A 27,546-nucleotide genomic window follows, 5' to 3' on the forward strand; every position below is an offset into this window, starting at 1 on the left:
AAAGAAAACATGCTTTTCCGAGCAGAGTTATGAATAATAAAGAGTGAAAGGCAGAGAGAGAGAGAGAGAGAGAGAGAGAGAGAGAGAGAGAGAGAGAGAGAGAGAGAGAGAGAGAGAGAGAGAGAGAGAGAGAGAGAGAGAGAGAGAGGTGCAGGGAAGTGATGTGTCATTATAACGTGGCTGATTCTAGCAGAAAGACTCCTCAGCCTCGTAGAGAGTGTTAACAGCTCTACCTCTGCAACACAATAGCAGGTTCTGTTGTTGTGTGTGTGTGTGTGTGTGTGTGTGTGTGTGTGTGTGTGTGTGTGTGTGTGAGATCTTTGACCTCCGCAGCATCTGTTGGAGCAGCCCGGGGTTATTCTTAAAATCTTAATGACACAAAAGAGGAGAGAGGAAGAGTGAAAAAAAATAAGAGGAAGCACGCGTTGATGAAAACATGTTGTGAGAGAGAGAGAGAGAGAGAGAGAGAGAGAGAGAGAGAGAGAGAGAGAGAGAGAGAGAGAGAGAGACTGAAAAGCACTAATTCAGTGTAAAAAACAGCACGGAGGAGTGTGTATGTGTGTGTGTGTGTGCATGTATGTGATGAGAATGTGTGTGTATTTATATGCAATGAGGACATGTGTGCATGTATGAAATGAGGATGTGTGTGTGTGTGTGTGTGGTGTGTGTGTATATATGAAATGAGGATATGTGTGTACGTATATGCAATGAAGATGTGTGTATGCATGTATGAGATGAGGATGTGTGTGTGTGTGTGTGTGTGTGTTTGTATGCTATGAGGATGTGTGTGTGCATATCTGAAATGAGGATGTGTGTGTACGTATCTGCAATAAAGGACGTCGGTACTTTCAATGAAAGCAGCTCCGCTGTAGCAGAATCCAGCTTTGTCTGCAGAACGCCTGGAAGTAGCTTCCCAACGTTACAATAATAGCAGCAAGTTGTCGCAGGTGCAAAACTATTTCACACTGGCGTTATGCAAATGAGCAGATGTTGCAGTGGGATTGATCAAACGTCCCATAAACATCAGGCCAATTCAAAACTGCTTTCAGTTGAGCTTTTTCAAAGTTTAGTCCATTTAAATAAATGTGTTTCTTTCTCTCTCTACACACACACACACACACACACGTGACCTAATCAATGTGTGTCTGTGTCGTAACATCATTAGGGGAATTAGTTCCACACTGATCTGTTCGCAAATATAGAAATACTCGTCTCCTAATGACACAGATGACGCGCTTCGTCTCTCACTCTTTTCTTTTCTCTCGTCTGACCTTTTCACCAGGTTGTTACAAGTTTGGCGGCATCGCACCAATTACCAAAGACCCGCTTCAGACCTCACCGCTTCCCCCCCCATCCTTCCCGTCCTGTCCTATTACCACTCTCTTTAATGAGCAGGAGTGAAATACCAAATTTCTAAACAGGTTGTTAATGAAACACAGACAGATTTATGACTCATAACTCCACCGTGAATCATTTCCCCCGTCCTAATAATTATCCAGAGCTGAGTAAATCTTTTTACACTGCGGTCAGAGAGTGCTGAGAGAGAGAGAGGGAGGGTGGAGGGAGGGAGGGGGGGGGGGGGCGAGAGAGAGAGAGAGAGAGAGAGAGAGAGAGAGAGAGAGAGAGAGAGAGAGAGAGAGAGAGAGAGAGAGAGAGAGAGCTGCTTGTGTTCCTTAACATTACATCATCCAGACCTTTTGTCAATTTGTTTTATTTTTTTCATGCTATTTTGACTCCTAATTCATTCATTAATTCATTCATTATCCACAATCATATTTTATGAACCTCACAGTTTTTTTTTTGTAGCGGTTGTTCTGTTCGGTAAAGCGAGGTTTAGTTTTGCTGTGAAACAACGAGAGGAATTTAATCCATTGATTTCATTCCCGGTAATTATTTTTTATTTAATAGCTTGATATTAAATAGAATCACCATTATCATGAGTAATGATGGGAGCAGACACCCAGGGTGTGTGTGTGTGTGTGTGTGTGTGTTTGTGTGGAGGATATACGTGTCATTTCATTGTGTCATGCCGGAGGGGTGACTAATGATTTACTGATTTCATTTTTCTAGTCGTTCTGATTAGCGGTGGGAAAATGATGTGGAAAGACAGGAAATGAAAAGGAGAGGAGAGCGAAGAGGAAAGCGTAGTATTCTTTATTCTTCCGTATGAACGATCCCCTCTGACTCCTCTCTGGCTCTTTGAGTGTATCATTTTCTTCTCCCGGCCTCTAATCCTATAAAAGGTGAGTCATATATATAAAAAAAGAAACTAAGCGATAGCGCGCAGCTGAGAAGAACTACGCAGACTTTATTAGCTGGCTTCACGTCCCAGGTGAACATTAGTTCAAGGTTATTCACACTCACGAAGACAAACAGTCTCTTATCTCTTGTCTCTACTGTCTCCGACACATCGGCCTCCACACAACTTAGTTGTTGGGCTTTTGTCCCACTTTGTTTCAAGGTTACTCTCTTTAACTTTTATCTACCTTTAGTGAATTATAAAGCTTTTTTTTTCCCCCTGTCCGGCCAAAGACTTCCCTTGTTTGATCTCCTCTTTGCATCCCTTTTTTCTCCATTCACACACACACACACACACACAATTTCTCTGCTTCACACCCTCTGGCCTCTATTTCTCTTCTTTTCCCCTCCGATTCAGATAGATGAACTCTCGCGGCTCAGCCAGCGCTTTTCCTTTCGCGTGAGGTGAAATGTCCTGAACTCTCGCGGCTTTAAATATCAGAGAATACAGTTTGCGTGACGTATCGCCATATCGGCGAGAGCTCATCTTCCTTAATTCCCCGCTGTATTGGCATTGTCAGGCTTTAGCAGCCCCGGCGAACTGAAGTGACAGCAGAATCACAGAGTGCTGGTTTTAATTATAAGCAGAAACACAAATCAGTGCAGCTGAGTGCGGTATAGATGCTATCGCTGCGCTCTTTATAGCCTGGAGTCAGACTGAGGGGGAGAGGAAGCAGCAGCGGAGCTCGAGGCTGAAAAGACCAACAAATGAACACTTGGCATAAAAGTGACAACATCAGGAGAAAAAGAGGAAGCAATGCTTTGTCGCACTTTGTATAATTTTCTCGAAGGTTTACAAAATCAGGCTGATTCCCCCCCCATCGTGTTCTCATACACGACATGGGCCTCCTGCATGTTCATAGCTGCCAAATAACTGGAAAGGTAATAAGAAATGTAAATATATAAAGAACAACAGAGGCGAATACGACGGAGTTCAATAGGCCGATGGCCTGAGGAAAGATTGGTTAATTTTTATTTATTTAAACCTTAATTTAACCAGGAAAGTCCCATAGTTACAGACAAAAAACATAGAACAAGACAAGTTAAAACAGTCAATTTAAGAAACATTTACATTTTAGGGAACCTGCCTTTGTTTCTTTCATTCTAGATTTTAAAAGTGGTATCAGCTCTTTAAGCTTCAAAACATTCATATAAAAGCTTTATATTGAAAAGATTACGCTATGCAGTTATTCTCAATGCACTATTTTAGAAGGTAATACTGGTTTTAGGACCATAACCCAGTGGCGGGCGGTGGAATCGATACCTAAGCCAGCTGTGATCGCGGTGCTCAGGACTGCTGACTGACGGTCTTGCTTCGTCATCTGCTTTTAATCTGTCCGTCGGCTCTCGTAGGGTTCACACGTTGCTTCTAAAACGTGTGGAAACCACCAGAGGACCACATTCATCATCAACCAAAGTGGCAGCGCTACCGTCGAGCCTGCCATGACTAAAAGAAGCAAAACGTTAGCAGGTCGTTCATCAGTAATCGTAACTGACTAAACTAAACAAAGAAAGATCCCTCTCAGGAGTTTCTGCTGGACGGCCCGAGTCAGTTTGGCTTTACCTTTCATCCGGATGTGGAGACGTCCCGGGAAGAGATGGACCTGGATCATAAAGCGACGGGTTGCCCCCGCACTGAAATGATTAACTCCTCCTAATTACCATAAACTCACATCTCAGGAAGAAAGAAAAAAGATATACCAGCTGTATTGGTTGTTCCTTTATGACGTCTTCGGAGTTTAAATACTTCAACTATTTTCATTTGGGTGCCCTGACAGAATGAGACGATTGGGAACGCTCCCTTTCGCTCGTGCCTTCAGTGCATCTACACAACGGCGTTGTGGGTGCAAAACCACGACATGTGCACGACCCTTTAACCTTCACGATACTCTCCTGGCCGTGCTGAGTGTTGCTCTTCAGCCAATATTCACGGTCTCCATCGCGCTGAACTCGAATCTTCTTTCCTGCTCGTGTAGCCGGCGTCCCGACGCTTAACATTTGACATCTCCTCTTTTGTTGACTCTCTCCATCTTTATTTAGCGCTTTTTTCTTCTCATAATATACTCCCTCTCTTCCTTTTTTTCATCCTCCACGTCTGTTGTTGCCCCGGCCCCGCCCCTCTTTCCCTTACGTTAACCTTTAAGTGTATGTTCTCGTACGGCTGCCTCCCGGTCTCTCCTCGCGCTCCCCCTCCATCTGATCGCTTGTTAGTTGGTATGCAGGCTCGGACCCCCTATTGTGCGTTCTTGCCTGTCAGCACTCTCTTTTTTTTTTCCATCTCCCTCTCCACCTCTCTCTTTGTTTCTCTTCCCAGCTCCCATTGTCCACTCTTTCCATCAAAAAAAAGCACAATGAAAAAGAGAGCGCAGAACATTGGGGGGAGGATAAATGGATGTGTGTGTGTGTGTGTGTGGGATTGAAAAAGGGAATGTGTTTTTCTTAAAAGGAAGAACGTGACGCTCCGGAGAGATAAAGGAGAGGAAGGGAGAGGAAAGCAGGGGAGGGGCAACGGCTACGATAATATATGGAGGAAGTTCTGCGAAGGTGGGAGCTCGCTAGCAGAATGACAAATGGGTCTCAAGTGACAGAGTATTATATTAAAAAGTAAATTGATATGCAAATGTGGAGTGTGCGGCTGTGGAGGACGGGGGTAGCCTGTTGTCCTCGCTGAAGTGGAACAGCGAGAGGCAGAGGGAAAAGGTGAGAGCCCGGGCGCGATGGTGATATCGCAGTCCATTGAAATGTGTGTTTTTGAGCGATTGTGCCCAGGTGTGTGTACTTTAAATCTGCATGAATACACAGCTGTGTGTGTGTGTGTGTGTGTGTGTTTACTGTACGAAGCAGCAGAGTATGGTGTAATTAGATGGCAGCTGAATGGAACGACGACTTCTCCCACAGTGATAGATAGCGCTAACTTCAAACTGTAGCATCGAGAGACGATCTCATTACAAAGTCTGTTCCAGCTCAGGGGGTCTTTGAAACGCTCGCAGGGCAAAGCAAAAACCTGTGGCATCCAAATCAATAACAGACAACTACGAGGCCGTGTGGTCAGCAAAACCCTGTGTGCTGCACAAATGCTCCACACATCTAAACTCATTTTGGGGGCAAATGTGAACACAATGGTATCGATAAGCGACCACACAATAGGCTTCCTCCTCCTAATTGGCCTGGATCCAGGGAGAGACATGCATTGTGGGTCAGTTGCATTAAGTTGTGTAGATCTTAAATAAAACACACACACACAGAGCCACAGCTGTCGGGGTGGGTGGGTGGAGGGGGGGGGGGGGACAAAAGCCACGACCCCGTCAAGTTGTGCGCCATGTTGGAGACTGCAGCACTAATGATTCATGACACTTCTAACTGAAGAGGAGAAATGAGTCGCTCTGTAATTACTATGGAAATGTGTTCATTTCCCATCAGACACACACACACACACACACGCACACACACACATATGTAGCCATGCACCCGTGGAGACACACACACACACACAGATACACATCCAGCAATGAGGGGGAAGTGTTTTGCACGTGGGTCTTGCAGAACTAAACGTGTGTGTGTGTGTGTGTGTGTGTGTGTGTGTGTGTGTGTGTGTGTGTGTGTGTGTGTGTGTGTGTGTGTGGGTGTGTGTGTCTGTGTGTAGGCCCCCACAGGATTATCACAGTTGGAGCAGAGGTGTGACCCATGTCCCCATACCCCATATGCTCAAAACACATGCCCCAAAGCACTGTGTGTGTGTGTGTGTGTGTGTGTGTGTGTCAAGGGGGTAATGATAGTCCCTTGGTGTTTGACTGGCTTGAGCCCAGCTGATAACCAGGTGGGACCCCAGAGAACATTATGCCCCCTCCTCTTTATCCTCAAATACCAGCAACCAGTCTCTACCCGTGTGTGTGTGTGTGTGTGTGTGTGTGTGTGTGTGTGTGTGTGTGTATTCCCAAGAGAGCCTATTGATGTCTGGGTGAGACCATGCATTCAGCTGTGTAAAATCAACAGAAGGATTAAAGACCAAATGACTGAGATTTGCTGAGCCTAGCGAGACCCCACGCTGCATCTCACATTAATGCCGGACTATTTCTAATATTTATTTATCATTTGCGACTTTAACTTCCTTCTCCTCGGTCTCCTTTTCTTTATAAAACTCCCTGCCGTTTCTTTCAGCCTCCCCCTCTCCGTCCTCGTCTCCTCTGCTTACTTAAATCACACGCCGTCCGCATACGGCTGATTCCCAGTTGCTCTTGGCTCCGAGCCCGAATCAGTTCATCTTCATGACGGACACAGCGGACGGTAGCTGGATGACGAGACAATGAGGAAGCAGAGGAGGAGAGGCAGGAGTATTTATGTTGTGTTTAGTTCCTCCGTGTATAAAAACTGCTTCTGCGTTTGATGTTTTTGGTCCTAAAATGTGTCCGCTGAGCGTCAAAGATCCGTAAATCTCGGAGGGTTGCTAAACACTATTTGAGGCGGAAGCTAAAGAAATACACTGACACACAACCCCACACACACACAACCTAGAACCCCCCCCACCCCCCACACACACACACACACACACACACACACAAACACACACACACCCCTCCCCACCCATTAAGAGTAAGTTAAACACTTCCTCACAGCTGTTCGGCAGGATTGAGTTGATCAATTTGTCAATACTTTGTCTTGATCGTTGGACTGGCCCGCGCTGCGGGGTGTGTGTCTGTATGCACAGGGGGATGGGGAAAGGGCATAGAGCAAGGTGTGTGTCTGTGTGTGTGTGTGTGTGTGTGTGTGTGAGAGAGAGAGAGAGAGAGAGAGAGAGAGAGACACATGATCATATTTAAGGCAGTGTTAAACGGACAGAGATGGGTAGAAAAGGTGTGTGTGTTATGTACAGATCTGCCTCTATAAACATCTATGACGAGACACACACACACACACACACACACACACACACACCCTCAGGCAGAATCGACATGTAGACGCAGAGAAGAGGAACAATTTGTTTCCTCCAAGCTTCGTCTCAGAGGAGTGGATGTGTAAAGACAAAGGAAATATCTAGTTCACCGCTATTTGCTGCGTCGTGCGCTTCTCCTGCAGTTCCTAGAAATTATCTAGATTCAACGTCTGTGTGGAAATGCACACACACACACTCAAGGGCACGTGATCTGCTTTAGGCGTGTGGGGGAAAACAATCTGTGCTGTGTGTATATATACATGTACAGGATTATAATCCGGCTGTGCGTTGCTCTTTCAGGCACTGTGGCTACATCAAAGCCAAGCAGGACCCCGACGAGGAGAAGATGCAGTTCCAACATGGCCGAGGTGAAGAAACAGACACACACATGCACGCGTTGATGCTCAGTCTCATTCACGACTGCAATCAATAACGTGATGCAAACAATTGCATCTTGCTTTTGTTTGTCGAACTCAATGATTTATTTTGAAATGTACGTTTGTGTTTATGCGAGCGAGCTCACACCATCCCGCAGTAAAAATCACCTCATGATTTACGCAGTTGGAGGAAAAAAACACTTTAAAGTGACAATTGTTGCTGCTTCTTCACAGACAACAGTCGTACTTTGCATACTTTGTCAGAGCTACAGTGAACATAGTTAGCGTGCACGTCGGTACGTCCTAAAGTTGTAGCACGCTCAGTTAAATACACAACACTCTCGCATAAATGTTCGCTGGCAAAGTGTCGCTCCTTATGGGCTCCTGTTAGAAGTTATGAGTCATTTTAACACCATTGCTAACAAAGTAGTTATGTGATTGATTGTGTAAGATTGTCACTCAAACGGAGCGTTATGTGCTTAAGCTCCGGTTTCAAACATGCAGAAACCAGCGTGGGTTCCTGAAGGAAACCACTTCCCAGAGGGATCAATACGCTTTTCATTTACATACCGCGAGCAAATGCTGGTCATGTCAGCACGTTGAACTTGTATTTCTCTTCTTTCTTTATCTTTCAGTCAAGCTGCCAGGCAGCAGGATCTACATCCATCCTCACACCTACGAAGATCCCAACCAGGCCGTCAGGGACTTTGCCAAAGAAATCGACGCTTCCAACATTCGCATCGAGCGAGTCATCGGAGCCGGTGAGTTGGCGGTAACACGACTATTTCGATATTTTCCCAAAAAAAACAGTGTATTTCAATGTGCTATCCGTCTTTCTCTCCGTGTGTGTGTGTGCAGGAGAGTTTGGGGAGGTGTGCAGCGGGCGGCTGCGTGTTCAGGGTAAGAGGGAGATCTACGTGGCCATCAAGAGTCTGAAGGCGGGATACTCTGACAAGCAGAGGCGGGACTTCCTGTCCGAAGCCTCCATCATGGGCCAGTTCGACCACCCCAACATCATCAGGCTGGAGGGCGTGGTGACGAGATGTGAGTGCAGTGACCACACACTCCGCTTTCCATCCTCTGCAGCGAGCCATGTGAATAAGAGCGAGCCCTTTACGAGATAACGACACGTTTGATGACACATGGCGGTGTGCAAGTGAGCGGCAGCTGTCTGTCTCACATGCAGACACCTGTTTAATTCACATTTGGACAAGTAGAGCAAGTTGGTCCATGTGTGTGAGGCCTCCATCCCTCTATCTCTGTGTGTTTTGGACCTACAACAACATACTAAAAGGCACAACTTGCTCTGTAGTTTAGGCCGACAGTGTCCGTTGACGCAGTCGCCCGGAGCTCTTCACTTGACGGAGCTGTTTGAACAGCCAGAAAGCGTTGAGGAAAAGCCCGGTCCTGCTGTTTTGTGACCAAACTGTTCTCGTAAAAAACAAAACAAATGCAAAGTTTGTGCGGCTCGCTTCTCATTCTTTGCAAAACGGTTTCCAGCGGTCGTAAATGTTGCGTTTATGTGTTAATGATCCGTAAAAGCCAACTGTTAATGTTAGATTGTTATATTATAATCATCAGGCTGGTCAGGGACTATGTAATCTACTGTAATCTCTAACTTTAAATGTCAAAATAGGTGATCGCCAACATGCATCGTGTTCTGTATCCGTATTTGTATTGATTATGCAGAGCAGAAGTGCAATCAAGAGTATCCAATCTGTAGTTCCTGCTCGTTCAGATTTCAGAAAACCAAAAGTGGGACTTTGTCTGCATTAAAGAACAATATTCATAGAATAATCCTCTGGTCTGACACCTTGTTGTGCATCTTAGAGATCATCAAAAAAAGAAGGAGATAGTCAGACAAATAAACCTCCGCTCTCCCTCTGTCACACACACACACACACACACACAAAGATCTTGAGTCCATCACACACACACCGGTGCTCAGTGGCACTTAGGCCAACAATAAAAGAGCACAATGCATATGCATAGGCTTCAATCATGAATATTAATAATCCATAAAGTTAATTGGATGTGTTTTAGGCTCATGAATATTCAGCAGCATGCATATTAAGAAAGAGAACCTCACTGCATTTCTTATTCTCTCTCAATGTTCACCGTGACCTTTGCATACTCTTCGACAGTAAAACTAAACTAAATCAATTGTCCTGTTTCTTTTGAATTATAATGATGGCACAAGTCTGCTGACGAGATGAAGCAAATTAAACACAATCAGGTGCTTTTTTTTCACCCGTGAATATACCGACGTGTTCGTGCATCTGTGGACTCTTACGTTCCTTCTCTTCCTCCGTGTCTCTGGTCTCACTCGCCTTCACGGCGCATTGAGAAGCTGATAGAGCTCCTCAGAAACAAATCTCGCCAGCGGAGCAGTAATTTCACAGGTCGCAGCCTCGAGAGCGAGGAGGTGAGAGTTGAGATGGGTCAATAATTCCTTCAGGCCTTTTTTCCCCTCCAGCACCAGCTGGTCCCTTCACACCGGCCTCGGTCTAATCAGGCAGGCTGACCCCGACGGCTCGGGGCTCAGCTGTGTTGGATTGGTTTGTGTAGGTGTGAGTATAGTAGTAAAAAAAATCAGCAGTTATAGGAGTACTATGAGTTGGAGTAGCGCTAAGAGTAGCTGTGGTCACGGCGCGGGAACGATCGCTGCAGACGCGACGCTCAGGAACGCGGCGCTAGCAAAACCGTTGCTCTCATCTGGCACGGCGGCGTCTTCCATGCGCCTTTCAAACGCTGCGCGTTGCGTTTTTCTCGCGTTTTTCCAGCACGCTTAACAGTAAAAATATCTTCAACTGGCAGCCAATCGGATCAAGCGAGAGGCGGGGCTTCCAAAAGAAAATGGCTTCCCTTCGACGAGGCGCTAATGTTAGCGGTGTTTAATTTACGAAGAGCTAATCTATTCTAGATGAAAACACGACTCTGCTGCTCGAACTGACTCCTGCTCAGCCCAAAGTACAACTGAAAGCTCTCGTCTTTGAGACACAATTCGCAGAATAGATTTGCCGTACACTTTCCCTTCTTTGTTTTTAAATATCGTGAACCCAAAAACGCCGCTTTTGTGGGACTTTTTCCTCCTCTTTAGTCCTCAGAGACGTTTGCTCGAATCCATTTTGTAAATTTAAGTTTTACCGCCCGGTTGCGCTCGTCAAGGCGTTTTTGAAGCGGCTGCGCTTTTAAAAGTCGCGTCTGGAGAAGTAGCTGAGTTTTTACAATAATAATGACAGTAGAAATTATCCTGTAAAAAAAGTGTTTTATCAGACATGAAATAAGTTGAATGGCCTCAGAATATAATGTTAGCTTTCTGGTCGAGACTTGAGACGAGAATATCGCCTTCAAATCTGTTGAATATGAAGCCGGAGAGCGTTGGCGCGTCTGCTTTTCTGATGGAGGGTCGTGATTGTAGCAATAATGGTTGTAGTGGTATTTATTTAAATTTGGCAGAGTTGCATTTTGCATTAGAGTATGTACTTATTTTTCCTGCATTTTCCCTTTTTTTTAATGTATTACTGCTGTGTGTGTGTGTGTGTGTGTTATTTCCGCTTAAATCCTCATAAGCCCTCGGTCATGTGCCACTCTAATAACCTACTCTGCTGTCTGTCATCTGATTGTTGCTTTTGTCATGCTAATCACAGCGCCACATGCAGAAAAAGGAGACAAAAAAAAGATCTTTCTTTTCTCTATCTGTCTGTCTACACATCAGGAAAGTGCAGCACCCTCCACCCCCTCCCCACACACACACACCCACACACACACACACACACACACACACACACACACCATCCCCCCCCCCTTATCTTTCCCTCATCTTCCCAACCCTCATCTTGTCCATCCCTCCTTTATGTATTTTACAATCGCTGCAACAATCGGCTCATTTGGAAAAACCCTCAATTACCGAGCTCCATCTCATCTGTCCACATTGTGCACTCTCTCTCTCTCCTGCACACACACACACACACACACACACACACACACACACACACAAAAGGTGCTATGCAAACCAGAAAAACCCACCCATCTTCTGTTTGAAGAAACTATAGCGATTAGTTTTAAGCCGCGTGTCTTTGTGCGATGAATAATAAGTGTTTCCATCTTTCCTGCCGCGGTGTTCCAAAGTTATTCATGTCTTGAAGACGTGTGCAGATCTGGATATTGGACTGTGGGGACAAATGAGGGCGAGGAGAAGCAGGAGGTGAAGGTAGAGAGAGAGAGAAAGGGAGACCACGGGTGTGGGACAGAGGGGAAAGGAAGCGATGGGGTGGAGGAGATAGGACGCAGGAGCGAGGAAATGAGAGACGATAGAGGCTTGAAAAACAAATGAGGGCAACGGGAGAAGATGTGTGAGGGAAAAGGGGCGGAGAGATGACGAGGAGACAAATGTGAGGAAATGAGAGGAGATGAGAAAACGAAGAGGGGTTGAGAGAGGTGAAGAGAGGGGCGGAGAGAAGGTTATTGAGTTTATGTCTGACACACACACACACACCCAACATAGCGCTTCCCAGAACAGAGTTAAAAGCATCGTATCGCTTATTCAGAGCCTTTTTTCATCAATACATAGCAGATATTTCATTTTCTCGTTTGAACAAGGGCTGCAACTAACTATTATTTTAATAATCGGTTAATCGGGTGATTATTTTTTCGATTAATCGGGATAAAACATGTTTTTTCTTCTCAAAAAGCACATTCACAGTGCAAACAATCTTAACAATAAAGAATTTATTTAAAAAAATAAAGAAATACAAATCACAAAACCTTTCAGGATTTGTTTGAACGTTAAAACTTGTTCTCTACACTCACACACACACTCACAGACACACACACACACACACACACACACACACACACAAGTGAGGCCTGGATAATCTCAGCTCTATCTTGAGCCCACACGTTCTACTTTCACTTAATAAGAAGTGTAAAAATAAGAGCAACTCCTCTCTGATAGTTCCATAACACACTCCTGGCAGAGCATCGATACCCAATCTGCACACACACAGACACACAAGGGAGTTTTTAGCTCCACAAACGGGCCGCGGTATTTCTAAAGGAGATAAAAAAAAGGCTATACATCCAAATGAATACCAACGTGATTAGTTAATTACGTGCTTTCAGGAGGAAATTGCAGAGCGCTCGAACATGTTTCGCAGAATTGAAGAGGCTTCGTCCTGCAAGTGTGTGTGTGTGTGTGTGTGTGTGTGAGATTGAAATGGGGATAGCATGGGATGAAGTCGCGACACAAACTGAAAGGGATTAATTGTATCATCGAGTGAGCGTGTGTGTGTTTGTGCCGGCACTTTACAAAAAGAGACGGATTGAGCTCATATACAGCTGGAGCGCCGGTTTCATTGGTAACCTTTGTTAAACTCAGAGTTGCAGGGATAATTCTGTATGGCAGGTGTCCAGATGATGGCTAGTGATAGCAGTGTGTGTCCGTCTGTGTGTGTGTGTGTGTGTGAATGTGTGTGTGCCAGGCTCACATGGACCTCTAAGCCGACACAACAGGGTGAATGTGTTTCATTGGACTTCTCTCATGACCGCGTCAAAGTAATATTCTCTTTCACTGGTAACATATATGGGCTCAGAGTGTCTATAATCTGAGACACAATTAAAACACACATTCAGAAACACACACACACACACACACACACACACACACACCTCCCTTGGTGGACAGAACAGAAGGCTGTGAAGAGTTAGACCTCTTTTCAGCCGGGAACAATCCCATCATCTGTAGCTGTGACACCCACACACACACACACACACACACACACACACACACACACACACACACACACACATGCACACAGACACACACACAAACACACTCCACTTCTGATCAGAGCTGAAATCAGATGGTCATCCCCCCCAATCCACTTGCCATGCCCTGAAACCAGCTCTGTCTGACACACACACACACACACACACACACACACACACACACACACACACACACACACACACACACACACACACACACACACCACAGGCCCTGCGTGGAGATAAATGTGACCAGCAGTCCTAACCCCCAGCAGAAGAAAATCCAATTCTCTTTCACTTTTATCCCTGAGACTAATGTTACTGTCAGAGAAGACACCACCACCAGAGACCAGGCGACTCTGTTGTGTGTGTGTGCGTGTGTGTGTGTGTGTGTGTGTGTGTGTGTGTGTGTGTGTGTGTGTGTGTGTGTGTGTGTGTGTGTGTGTGTGTTTGCTGCAGTGAGATAGTGAATTCATTTACGGTGATGTATTACTGTCTTTACCTACAATCTCAGCGTAGGCCTCGGTGGTGTTGTTCCTGCCTTTCTGTGACAGGCGTTTGACCCCGCCTCCCTTCCTCTCCTCACTCCTTTCCTCATTCCTCCTTTCCTCCTTCTCTTCCTCCTCCTACCACCCATGTGCCTTCACCCTGTTTTATCTTTGAACCCTTTTCTTCTTTTGTTGAATTTCCATTCAACTCTCTGTTTACCAGCCTTTGTTTCCTTCTTTTCTATTCATCATTTCATTTCAAAAATACATTTTTTTTTAATTCAACGGTAATTCATTGGAGTGTCTTGGAAGTTGTTTCCTATTTACTTGTCTCATGCTGTCTTATCTCTACACCAGTTCTTCCCCCCAACAATCCCAGAGGTCTGATTGGGTGGAAATGTGACCTATTCATCACAACTGACATGTGCTGTGTGTTTACAAGCCATGCACGCACACACACACACACACGCACGCACGCACACCATCGCGTGTACAGCACATTGCATGTTTGTTTGTGATTGGCAAAGCAGCCAGGGGAGGAGAAAAAAAAGCGGACAACCGCTGTTTTTTTGGTGATCGGACGCGTGTGTGTCTGTGTCCGTGTGATTGCAGGTACTTTGTTCATCATTTGTAAGCCACCACCAGATGCCGTGCAGGGCAGCGGGCCTGTCAGTCAACCGCCCCTTCATCACACAAACACACAGGTGCATATAGCGATCCAACCACAACCCCTTTCCCCTCGAGGCTGATTAGTATTCACGAGATCTCAGGAGGCCCTTAACACACACACACACACACACACACACACATGCGAGAGGATTGGTCCATTCTAATTATCTCCTGGCGTTTATGGAGAGGGCTGATTAGAAGCTGTCAGTGTGACTGATGACGACATGCCATGTTATCCCCCCAGAGAGAGGCAGAGAGACGGAGAGAGAGAGGGAGGCCGGTCACAGCTGTGGACTCTTCTGCTTCTCTGTCCTCGTCGTCTCTTTGCGGTCGGTTGTGTCTTTCTCTCCTTGTCATTCAAGCTCCTCATCTTGGCCGCCTTCTTTGTGTGCTCTTTTCCCCGCAGGTAAACCAGTGATGATCATAACGGAGTTCATGGAAAACGGCTCTCTGGACACTTTTCTCAAGGTGAGTTCAACGGCTCAGCTGAAAGGAACACGACACACACACACACACACACCTCCAAGTCCAAGGCCACGTGTCTCTACAAAGGCTGAAAATTGTAGTTTTCACTCCCACAAATTGCTGTCCTGGATCGCACAAAGATACTCGACTGAAGTTGTGTTTCACCTCAAGCTGGATAATACAGTTAATACAACTTATACGCTAAAAAGTCTCCATGAAAATAAACTATTTTACCTTTTTTTTTTTACTTGTTTTGAGTCCCGTTTGTATGTGTGGTCACCACATTAGGAATGGGTACAGTTTTACACAATCTAAAAGAAAGACACACAAAAAAAACTCAATTTCAATGTGAGAAATGTCACTAAATGGTGCATTGTATGTAAAAAAAATAAATGATGTAATTATACATGGGTTGAAATGTTGAGTTTAAATGACAAAACAAATTTAGAATTGTCTAAAATGCAATAAAATAACCTCCAAAATGCATAGAGATTGAAAAGAAAACAGCGTGATCATGAATGAACTCCACAGATACATTACAATTTGAAAATCATATCAGTAAAAAAAAAAAATTTAAAAAAAAGATTTTACTCAGTGATTGGTGAAAAGATGAAAAAAAAATCGAAGGAAGTCTGTGGAACTATTGCTTTGTTATTGAAATCGACATTATGACAAGAGTTCGAGGAGCCTTTCACTCAATAAGTCATTACAGGAATTGATGTTTTTAATGAATTAGTCCTAAAGGCCGTCCTCGTAAACACATCCCGAACCTGCAGGCAGATTAACTCAGAAAAGTATTTCCTCAAAATTAACCGAAAAATTTGAAGTATTTCTTACAATGTCAATTATAGCCACAAAAGTATGGCTCTCTATTCCCGTGACGGGTGCGGAAGACAAGCAGATAATGTTGTAAATGTTGATAAATGTGTGATTCCTGCTCACGGAGGAAACAGTATTGATTTAGCTGAGGAGCCTTGACTTAAGGGGTTTGCATACAGCCGGATGAAAAGCGTTTTGCAGCCCTGATGCGCCTCCTGAACGTCCCCTGATTCATATTCAGAGTTGCTTGTCAGCCAGTAAAATCACTGCAGTGCTCCAAAGCCATTAAGCCTGTGCTGATGGGCCCGTTGCTGAATAGACACCGATCCCATCAGCAACACTGACGCAAAATGAAATGAAATCTGACAGATAAAAAATGTCTGGAAACACACAAAATACACACACACACACACACAGACACACAGCACATGCATGTTGTGTGTTGCAGCATGTGTTGTAATGAGGGTCATAAAGTGTAGTCGCAGTGGCTCAATATCATTATGGAGTTTTATGGGTTTTACAACTCATCCGTGCTCCTGGCATCCGTATGTGTCTTTAATTACGATGACCATTTATTAAGCAGGCCTCCCTCGGAAATCACAAAACCCCGGTTCTGTCCGAGAAGCTCTTCTTCTTCTGAGCTCCTTGTTTCTACCGGCAGTAGCCGCCCAATGCTTTTCATTAGGATGCGTTTCCTTTTAGTTTTCTGGTAAACTTAACCTTCTGGAAACCATTTTAAGTCCCAGCATGCCCCATTCAGACAATCTTTTGGCATGAAATACGTCATTTTCCCATTTTTGAACACAGTTCTTTGACTGAAAATCCTTCCTAACAGACCAAGACTTTGTTTTATTGTGATTTTTGTTGCAGTTTCTGATTCTTTAGGTCCTAATCTTTCCAAAAAGGTGTCTTATTGATCGCTCCAGGGAGCATTTTGAGAAATCTGGCTCATATCATGCTGGATGTTCATAGTTTTGCTGATATACATTTTTTTCCCAAGACTTTGCTGAACAAATACATACAATAAACGCAAGTATTGGAATTAATTTGGGCTTCCTACGACGACTCAAACACAGGAGAAAAGCAGGTCTGGAGCCAAAAATGGTCCCACAGTTATAATATTATGCCAGAATTTGCCAAAAAGTCTGATTTTCTTTCGCCACCGTTCTCATCCGTCTCCTTCCTCTCCTTGTCTAACCTGTCTGCCCTGCATTTGTCTCCTCTCTCTCTTTCCATGCCCTGCCCACCCGTCCTCCTCCTTCCTGGCAATGCAGCGTGGTGGGCAGATTGATAGAGGAAGTCTGTAGGTTTGTTAGACAGTCCAATCAATCAGCATCTCGCAAAACCACCGGCTAATTAACTTACTCCACAGCTGCCGAGGGAGTGAGAGAGAGAGAGAAAGAACGATAGAGGAAGGGAAGGGGGGGGGGGCACAGATGTAGAAAGATGAGGGAGGATAGATGGATGACGACTGAAGTCAAAGTTCTCCCTCTCTCTCTCTCTTTGGGACAGTGACTGAGGACAGACAGAGATGGATGGAGAGAACAAAGACACAGGGAAGGAGACAGGGTGACTGATAACATGGATGGCTTTTTAACGGGGGCCGTTGGCCCGGAGCAGAAATAATTGGCAGAAGAAGGTGAGCTGGACCGTCATCGATCAACAGGCTCTGCTCTCTGCCAAAGACAGCTCGAATATGAAACCCAGTGAGAGTGGCTTTCATACGCGGTCGGTGTTAAAGAGGAACGCTTTGACTGCTCTATCAGATCCAATCCTCAGCCAGCAGGATTTTTTTTTTAAGTGATTCTCCATTGACTGCCGGGTGGAGAAAATAATCTTTTACTCGCCACCCCCCACAGAGAGAGGTCACAGCGGAGGGTTAGCGAGAAGCTGGATGGGTTTCAGAGTCTCGCTCAGAGACAGGAGCACAGATTGCTGCCATTACAGATGCTTGAGTCCTGGCTTGAGCCTTCACTCCCAGCTGAGGACTTGATCCTAAACACGATGCATTTACACTGCGCTGCGTATTAATTCATCTTTCTCCTTCGTACAGAAACACGACGGCCAGTTCACGGTGATCCAGCTGGTCGGCATGCTGCGCGGCATCGCCTCGGGGATGAAGTACCTGTCGGACATGAGCTACGTTCACCGGGACCTGGCGGCTCGAAACATCCTGGTCAACAGCAACCTGGTGTGTAAGGTGTCCGACTTCGGCCTGAGTCGAGTTCTGGAGGACGACCCGGAGGCGGCCTACACCACAAGGGTGAGACACTCTCGGCTGTCGTGAATAAATGCTTACCTTACAATTACAGGTCACCCCTTTGACCTTTAGATTATAAGATTAAATCCCAAACCAAACCCTTAAAAGATAAATCAGACCTGAAAAGGATAATAATCAGATCTGACCCAAACCGAAGAAGAGCATCACATGTCCTTCCTCCTCATCAGAGCTGATAGCATCATAATTCATACGTGTGAACACAAGCACTAGAGGATCAGCTGTCTGCTCTTAAACGTGAACGCAAAGCTCTGATTAATATTCTGCTCCGGCGCCGCATTCAAGACTCAAACCTCGGCCACGAGGTGAGACGTTGTGGGCAGTTGAGAAAGTCTGTGGAAACTATTAGACCTGAAGGAGTGACAACCCCGGAGTAAACCAATCCCGCTGGTTTTGATTCTCACAGGCAATAGCACGAAATTTGAATGACATTTTCGGGAAAAGCTGATCCCTGCGTCAGTCGGCTTCCCGATTTAATATAACTTTAAGCTAATTGAAAATGATGCAGGGAAACACAGCGCTCAGGAAACAAATGACTTTCCAGAATAGAAATGGGAGAAAACAACCATCCAATCAGAGCTGGATATGTAAATTAGCCGATACGCGACGAGGAAGCTGTGGTCAGCCGCATCGTTTAGGCAACGCCTTCCTGAGGAAGCAGAACGCCGTCGTGCCAGTAACCATTAACTAGATAATGTGGCCTAAAGTCAACGTTGAAGTACTTGTCCTGCTATTTGCGAGTTCAGCCCTACTCCTCTGTCCGGTACACACACAAACTGCCTGCAAACTTTCACTTTGTGCTCCAGCGAATCAGTTTCATCAGCAGAACGACTGCTCGCTTCTCCAATTTGCCAAATCCACTAGCTGGATAGCGAATGTGCCAGGTGCAAGCGCATCTGGCTATAAAGGTAATGGGAGACGGCCATCTGATTGGTTTAATGCGTGTTACGCCCCAAAACGCACCTGTGATTAATTAAGAGGCTTAATAAAAACCTATTCTGCCCCTTGCGTCATTATTACGAGCTGGTTAGCTAAAGAGTTGGACACACACCCCAAAATGCACTTAAGCCAAGCTTTAGTTGGTTTCAATAGGGCCCTAAACCTGCGCTACACAATGCAGTTGTTTTTTTTAAACCGCTTAAGATTTTTATGACACCATGAAATGCAACTGATGACTGTTCACACAATTTAACGCTCACATTGGATGGATGCACACACACACACACACACACAAACGTCAACAAACAGACAAATGAAATAAGTCTTTCAGTAATCGCCGTCCTCACAGAGCACGGAAAGAATGAAGCAAACTCAAACGTCAGTGAGTTAAACCACTGCGGAGTAACTCATCTAAAATGCCCACGAGGAGACGGCATTATTCATATTCATAGGAAGTGTTGGGGATGTTATTTTTAATATGGCATTAGCATTGCCCTGGGAGGAGTGTATCAGCCGCTGACTGCTCTATTGCAATCACACACACACACACACACACACACACACACACCCCCACTGATGTCAGGAGACCTAGATGGAGAGCTGCAGGCGTGAGGCCGAGGCGGAGATGGGGAAGAGACAGAGTGAGAGAGAGAAAGGATATCAAATAAGACTTGAGATCGAGGGAGGGAGGCTGAGAGAAAGAGAATGAGTGCGAGAGAATAAGGGAAGACAGGCGAAAGGATCCAGGGAGAGCAGTTAAGAGAAGAAAAAAGAAGATGGGGTAGGGGCGGACCGGGGGTGGAGGAAACAAAAGTACAGTGCCGAGCGACTTGGCAGCTTTGTCTTTTATTTGACTTTGACCAAGCAGAGATGGGAAATGCTAGGTGGTGCAGAGGCAGCTGCCGCATGTTAAAGAGCTGAACAGAGCCCTATAGAGGTGTGCGTGTGTGTGTGTGTGTTAGACAAAGCAAGAGAGAGAGAGAGGGTGTGGGTATCTTACTGCCTCTTCTTTCCATACAGTGGGTACAATCTGTTTGATCTGTGCATCAGAAGAAGAAAAAAGGTGGCAAAAGAAAGTGTAAAAGTGCAAAAGTAACCGCTGTGTCGTGAGCACATTAAAGGAGAGTCTTGTTTGAATTGGTGTATTTCACCTGCAACATCTTGAAATCTGTTTCATCACCACAAACATACTAATGAAGCCACCGTTACATACGGACGCCATTACAGTGAAACACCAGGTTCAGGGTGGGATATATTCATTATGCCAAGACCGCGTTGACTGGGTTGTGAACCCTTTTCTAGGGAGGCAAGATCCCCATCAGATGGACGGCTCCAGAGGCCATCGCTTACAGGAAGTTCACCTCGGCCAGCGACGTGTGGAGCTACGGCATCGTCATGTGGGAGGTGATTTCATACGGAGAGAGACCCTACTGGGAGATGTCCAACCAGGACGTGAGTCACACACACACGTACATCACGCCTCAGTTACACTGACCACTCAGATCTTAACTTCAAGAATTCATTTTCCCGGACATTTGTGTTCCCCTCTCTTGTATTGATCTACAACCTGACGTTTGACCCTCTCTCTCGCTCCCTTCAGGTGATTAAAGCAATAGATGAGGGCTACCGTCTTCCTGCTCCGATGGACTGTCCTGTGGTGCTGCACCAGCTCATGCTGGACTGCTGGGAGAAGGGACGCAGCGACAGGCCGAAGTTTGGACAGATTGTCACAATCCTGGACAAGCTCATCAGAAACCCAGCCAGCCTCAGAGAGCTGGCCAACAGCTCCGCATGGTCAGTGGGAGAAAGATGCACATTTAAATCCTGAACGCAGCTCTTTAACTCACACACGACGCATGCAGTCTGGAGATACAGAACCTGGGTTGGGTTATGGGACACATGGTACATGCACACAAGACATAATCACTGCTTTAGATCTGCGTTCTTTGTTAAAAGCATGTGTATTTGTAGTGGAGGCAAGGGGATGAATCATTAAGCATATTTACTCACTAATGGGTAAGTTACATTTTGGGTTAATATTTGCTTTCCAGTGGATTTGAGTCTGTGGAGCGAGATACAGATAGAGCACCGTGAAGGTGCATTAACTGGCTCTTCAGGTGTGCTGCTGACTCTTTGTATTTGGAAGTTGTTATTTCCTGCAGCCACTCAACAGGACAACATCTCATTGAGTCGTGAGTGTGCTTTGTATCCCAGCAGGGAGGACCCGTCCACCCCAGAGTTCAGTGGGAGCACAGTGGATGAGTGGTTGGAGGCCACCAAGATGGGCCAGTATAAGGAGAACTTTTCCAGTGCTGGATATGTCAGCTTGGACTCAATCCTCTACATCAGTGTCAGGTACAGACGCCTGGTGATTCATCCCAGTTAACCGAAGCACTCAATAGGTCAACGTTGTCAGTAGAAGACACACAATCTGCCTTTTGAGTGTCATTTTAAATTAAAGAAGGGGATTTACACAAGTATCTTCGGCGTGAAACCTCAGCAGCTGCTTGGCATTTGAGAGACAGTGTACTTGTGTGTGTCATTAATTCACTTCTTTTTCTTCTTCTATCTTTCTTGCAGTGAATTGGCAAAGATGGGCGTGACTCTCGCCGGGCACCAGAAGAAGATTTTGTCGAGTGTGCAGAGCCTGCAGACCCAGGGGACGCACATTCAAGTATAACAGTTTCCCACATAAACACACGCAGTGAGACAGAGCCAAGATGGATGCTCCCGTGAAGAGTTTCCCCCCCACACGAAATGGAGTTGTACTGGATACTCTGCGCTCGGGCCTCCACTGATTTTGAGACACACGGAGATGGGGGCAAAATGGACGCTTGACACCTTCACCTTCTCGCAGTTTCACCATTCTTTCCCAAATCGTCGACGGGCACTCGCGGCTTCAGCACTCAGAAGGCCGAGCAACACAGCCACCATTACAGAGAGACACTTGTCCAACAGCAAGGCCGCATCTAGAGCACCCCAGACCATCTCACATCGTATCAGCTCAGCGAAAGAAGAAAAAAAAAATATTCTTAACAAAAGAAACGAGAAAAAACAAAAAAAATAGAGTATAATTATCATCACTGTCTGTGAGGTGTACAGATCTTTTTTTTTTTTAATGTCCTTTTGTTTCCGTTCTCACCTTGAAGAGTTTAAAAAAGGGTCAGAAGAAATGTATATGTGTAGATATATATGGTCTGTGTGTGCCACAACCGTCGAGCTGGACCTAACGTTTGTATTGGTGGTGAGGTTTATGTCGCTCGACCTTATCGGGAGTTATTCCCGATTAACTGTATGGCTCCCTTCATTGTATACAGAAAGCCGATGAGCGAGCAGAGATTATGAATGACGTGAATGTGTAAGGTGAGGGGAAACCGACCGACTGGACCTTTTAGAGATGGAGCGGTATGTAGATTTTGCTAGCTCATGGAGGACGGAAGTATTATTGATTCAAACGGTGTATTTGACCAGGACAAGGGGGCTTCCCTCCAGACTGCTCTCAGACACACTTCCATCGCAACTGGACCCAGAGCACCTTTTTCGCTAAGTCTGCTTGCACCTGTGATTTCACCGAGTGCGGAGACGTCGTCGAAACCGCTTCGGCTGCGGTTAGCGCAGTTAAATGTTTCTTCTTCCATGACCGACTATCTACTGCTAAAAGTACGACGGTGTTGGGACTATTCCACTCCAAAAAGTTTGCCTTCCCGTGTTTCAGGTGTGTTGCGGAAAATATAGTGTTTTTGTCTGGAGCGAAGGTGAAGCCAAGGTCATCATAGAGTTGACACCGTTGACCCCAGAACACTAACTGACAGTTAATAACACAATTTCTGAAAAAAACCTTCATCAAAATATGTAAAAGTACAACAATACATGGCAAATTGAAGTAAAAATGGCGGACCCTTTAGCACTATAGAGAGCTATACCACAATCAGACAACGTTAGTGTTCGAGGGTTAAGAACGTGTACCTTTGTGGTCCCAGTGTTGTGCCATGTAAAGTAACCTTGAAATGTTCCTCTGGGCAACATACCATCATTTCTACTCGACTCCGTCCTTCCATCCGTTCCTGTGACTGGATGCTAACACGAGGCCAGTCACAGGAATTACAGTGTGAAAATAGTCAGGAAAATATATACAAGAGGGTACATTTTACTTTGGAAAAAAGATGATTTGTGTCTTGTTCTGTCTCACTTACGTGTTATCCGTCATGCCAACCTATATCAAGCATCCCTAGTTTCAAACCAATGCTGATGAGGTAAATTTACAAGACGATGTTTACAGCAAAAATACAATTTTCTTTTTATTTTGTTCCCTTGTCAGAGGGAAACTGCTGCTTATCACATGAAATACAAGCATAGATATGATGGCACTGAACCTGCGTTAGTGTATTCCCGAACCCAGTTTTAATATATGTGGTACTCTATAGGACCAACAGTGGCAAAAAAAAGTACAGTATATATGATTGTATTATAGTGTAAAATATGTACAGTGTTGATTTCCAATGTTAGAATGTTTGTAATGATAACGATGACGATGACTATGATGTACTTTTATTGTGAAAAAGAGATTTTCTGAAGTTCTCGTTCAGGGGCGGGTCACACAGGAGAAGTGAAGGGAGGTGATTTGTTGGTATGAACAAAGGAATGTAGCATGGTGCGAAGCTTCAGCTTTGATTGACAGGTGGCAGTGGCTGCAGTTCTACCATAGCGTTAGAATGAGTAGAATGGACTTTCCTTATTGATGCACTGGCTTAATTTGCATTTACTCCCTTAAAACATTAATGACATGCACTCTTTGAGCCTGCGTCCTTCAAAACAACGTTGGTTGCGGTACTGTAGGGATGGAAGGAGAAGGCTTGAGATAAGACATGTCCTCAGATACATCTTCTATCTACTAACACCACAAATTAAACATTTGCTAAACCCCTCCCCCAAGCAGAAATTGTCCAATCATAGATTTGCAACCGTAGCTAGCCCTGGCAGAACCGCATGCTGGAGCAATTTGCATGTACTGAGGGCGTTACTTGGCATTTTTAAGACTTTGGAGGGTGGTCAATATACTGTACAATGGCAAAAAGTGTTTTAATTTAAAACAAAGTGAGCTGGACACATTCAAAAGTCAGCAGGAGCGTTTTCAAGGAACTCACGTAGCTAAAGTAAGCTTCACCAGCTTAGCTAGCAGCTAGCGAACCACAGCTATCAACACATGCTGTCGACAGTGGTCGAAAGAAATAATGTCCGCGGCTGAAAATGAGAAGTCTTCTTCTTGTCTTCTTCTTGTCTTTATCTCCCTGAAATCAAGGGCCCGGTGTTTAAAACATGACGACATTTGAGGCTCGACCTCTCGACGTGCTATTCGATAACGAAAAGCTCAACGGGAACCTTGCGACTGTGTTTGAGGGAGCCATAACCGTGGACAACTGAGGGAAAACCACTATATGAGTTGTGTTTTTTCAGCCTCATTGTTTAAGAACATAACACAAATGCAATACAATTCGGAGAGTCTGAAGCTGTACATTCTACTCTTGCTAACTATGATTTCACTCTAGCGGACGACCCTTGACCGCTGGCCTTTTAGATGCCTTATTTACTGAGCAATTGTTCTTTTCTGTTGCCCTATAGAGGCGATATTAAGAGTAAAGTGTATGTACAGGTAGTATTTATCTGTGTTCTTAAGACGACCTCACACCTGGTTTTGTAACAAGACGAAGCAGAACAAAGTCATGTTGTTGCATCTTCAAGCTCACCACCTGTAGAAGCTGATAGATACATTATACAGATTGTTCCTATTTATTTTTCATTGAGTCATACAATATTCCATGAGATTATGGATGACATTTTAACAATTAACAATAGGATACATTTGGTTGCAAAGATTATTTTCATGGGTAAAATTCCTCATGCAATGTCAGGATTAGAAAAAGACAACAACAAAAAAAAATGGACGCATTGCCACAACGTCATCCTTTTTTTTTTACAGACATATTCAACCCTCAAAGTTAAGACATGAATATTAATACAGAGGTCATACACTAACACTTTTCACTCTCAAGGTAAACAATGTAGGCTGCTTTACTTGATCTCCAATACAGTCTTTGTCCTTCATACCCACCAGGTCTATATTGTATAAGTGTTTATGAGTGACCCTCCTTTAAGAGTGTCAGCCCCCCTCCTCCCTCTCTCTCTCTCCCTTTATTGGCCACCGTAACAATGCTTATTTGTCCCCATGCCAGTTTCTTCAGCGTTGCTTGTTATAAAGGGTGTAGGCATTCTAATGTCTTTCATGTTGCTGTAATAAATATGCTAATATTTCTAATTTCTCACCTGAAGCCTGCAGTGTCTTTTTCTTCCACCAATTATGTGCCTTCCCCCTGTCTCTCACAGACACACACACTCTCCTCCACATGCACAATTACACAGTACATTTACACTGGGACTTGCAGAATATGACAAGTCGAAACTCCCGATGCCTTTTACATGAAAGTGTTACGAAGCCCTTGCTTGATTATTATTATTTTGCTGTGTAACAAAGCCTGAAGGTATTTAATTTTGTTTTGAGCGTCTGACCAGTCTTGCAGAAAATAAGTGCATGACTGGGAAATGCAAGTCTCATTTGTCCCCAGCTCGGCTCTGATGGTGATAGCGCTGGTGAAATTCCCATCATAACATTCTTGAATGGCAAAATATGGCCACCCTGCAACCGCATCTTTATTATCAGAGTGTGTGTGTGTGTGTGTGTGTGTGTGTTCCTTACTGAGAGATAATTCTGTCTCGGGGGAAGGGGCAGGTCAGTGACTCCTGGCCTTGGTTAACCCCTTAATGCACTGGCATAGTTGCTGTCACTCCATGTTATTGCCATTACACCTCATTTACTCCATCATATTAGGCTCTATATCCCCCTATCTCTTGCTCCCGCCGTCTCTCTTTCTCTCTCGCACACACACTTACACTCACACACACACACATAGGCACATACACCAAATTCTGGGCCTGTTCTCCATTTCCCTCTATCTCCTCCTCCTGGCCTCCTCTTTATCTTTCCGCTGGCCTCGTGCATCCCCATGTTTTCTCCCTTACCCGATCCGCCCTGTGCAGACAGACAGACAGAAAGGTTGTGGTTAGTTCCCTGACCTTGACTACCCCATTATCTCCCGTCTGCTTGCTTTTTCCTCTTCTCATAGCTTTCTAATTTCCCCTATACCTCCATCCATCTATCCGTCACCCATGCAGAGGTTTTCCTCCACATGCAGGCCTCTCTCTCCCTCTCTTCTGATGCCCATCGCCTCGGTTTCCTCTCACCATTACAAGCCGATCCACAACTTTGGGGCTTTTGTCTGCAGGTGGCTCGACGGGGGAGAATGTCATCTCCCCGTATTTACTCAGGATAACATGGAGGCTGATCGGAGTCAAAGGCTCAGGCGATTGATTCATCAAGCAGCTGCTATTGGCATCACGTGAAAAGGTCATGTGTCCTGATGGCAAACACTTTAAAAGGCCATTGGTGACTGATGAGCCTGTCATTTTCCACTACGTACATGCATAAGCACTCTGTTGCTCACTCTCTCTATCTGGGCCTTTCTCCATGTTCCTCTGCACTCTCTGCAACACACACACACACACACACTCTCGCTCTCCTTCTCTCCCTTGGGAATGGTAATTGGGCCCCTCTGTCATGCTGTCGGGTGTGTGTTTGAGTGTCCCCTCATGTGCAACAGCAGACATAAAAAAAAACACAAGGGACCAAACAGCCATGGATCCACCGTGACCTCAGGGTCAGCCATGTGTGTGTGTGTGTTTGTCAGTAGACATATGAATGTTACATCTCTAAAATGGGGTGTGTGTGTGTGTGCATGATTGCATGCGTGTGATACAACGTATGAGTGAGATTTGAGTATCAAGACAAAAAGAAAGAACATCAAATGAACCAGAGGAAAGATTTCATCAGTCATTGGTCAAATTTTCCAGAGTTTCTTTTTGTCGCTCTTGATTGCATTGCATGTGTCCTCTCTAATCAAATATGGCCGAGTTCAGACGGGATCAGTGTTTAGAGGTCTGCACACACACACACACGCACACACACAAAGACACACACGCACACCAGTGCTCTTCTCTCTCATGAGGTTTTAGTTTGCTATCAAAGCAATTTCCTGTCTCAAATTTTCATCAGTAATCAAAGTTCCTGATTGAATTTGAAAAGTGAGCCCAGCTCTATAAATCACATTACATGCCTCACTCCCATCATGCCTGCTCTCATCAGCCACAGGAATGAGACGCCACCCTGGGTGTATATGTCTGCGTCATGGTCTCTGTGTGTGTGTGTGTGTGTGTGTGTGTGTCTTGTGCAAGCAGTGGAACAGGAAAATGGATGTTGACAGAACTGTGATTTGATCCGTGCAATTTTTTGTTGGGACAGATAATAGAAAAAGAGAGAGGAACAGTGGAACGACACTTAAATCATATCGCATGTGGACACAATTCTTGGCATAGCTCTACTGGCTCACAGTGAGGTGCAGCTTA

At 45.1% G+C, this 27,546-nt stretch overlaps 1 protein-coding gene across 3 annotated transcripts in view; it reads left to right on the forward strand.

The window, feature by feature from the left end:
- The window catches only part of epha4b (eph receptor A4b), a 76,560-nt gene extending 52,234 nt beyond the window's left edge, over positions 1 to 24,326 (forward strand). The window contains exons 11-19 of one of the 3 annotated variants that reach the window (XM_068571211.1): positions 7,529 to 7,596; positions 8,241 to 8,366; positions 8,464 to 8,649; positions 14,938 to 14,999; positions 17,869 to 18,078; positions 20,335 to 20,484; positions 20,633 to 20,826; positions 21,247 to 21,387; positions 21,613 to 24,326. In XM_068571211.1, the coding sequence (XP_068427312.1) occupies positions 7,529 to 7,596; positions 8,241 to 8,366; positions 8,464 to 8,649; positions 14,938 to 14,999; positions 17,869 to 18,078; positions 20,335 to 20,484; positions 20,633 to 20,826; positions 21,247 to 21,387; positions 21,613 to 21,712 (1,237 nt within the window). In that variant the 3' untranslated portion in view covers positions 21,713 to 24,326. The remainder of the gene's footprint in view (positions 1 to 7,528; positions 7,597 to 8,240; positions 8,367 to 8,463; positions 8,650 to 14,937; positions 15,000 to 17,868; positions 18,079 to 20,334; positions 20,485 to 20,632; positions 20,827 to 21,246; positions 21,388 to 21,612) is intronic. The other 2 variants (XM_068571212.1, XM_068571213.1) reach the window with 2 other exon arrangements.
- The last annotated feature ends 3,220 nt before the right edge of the window (positions 24,327 to 27,546 follow it).

This window comes from Clinocottus analis, unplaced genomic scaffold (assembly GCF_023055335.1).
Source record: "Clinocottus analis isolate CAN_PGR_092001 unplaced genomic scaffold, fCliAna1.0.p SCAF_11, whole genome shotgun sequence".
Classification (NCBI taxonomy): Eukaryota; Metazoa; Chordata; class Actinopteri; order Perciformes; family Cottidae; genus Clinocottus; species Clinocottus analis.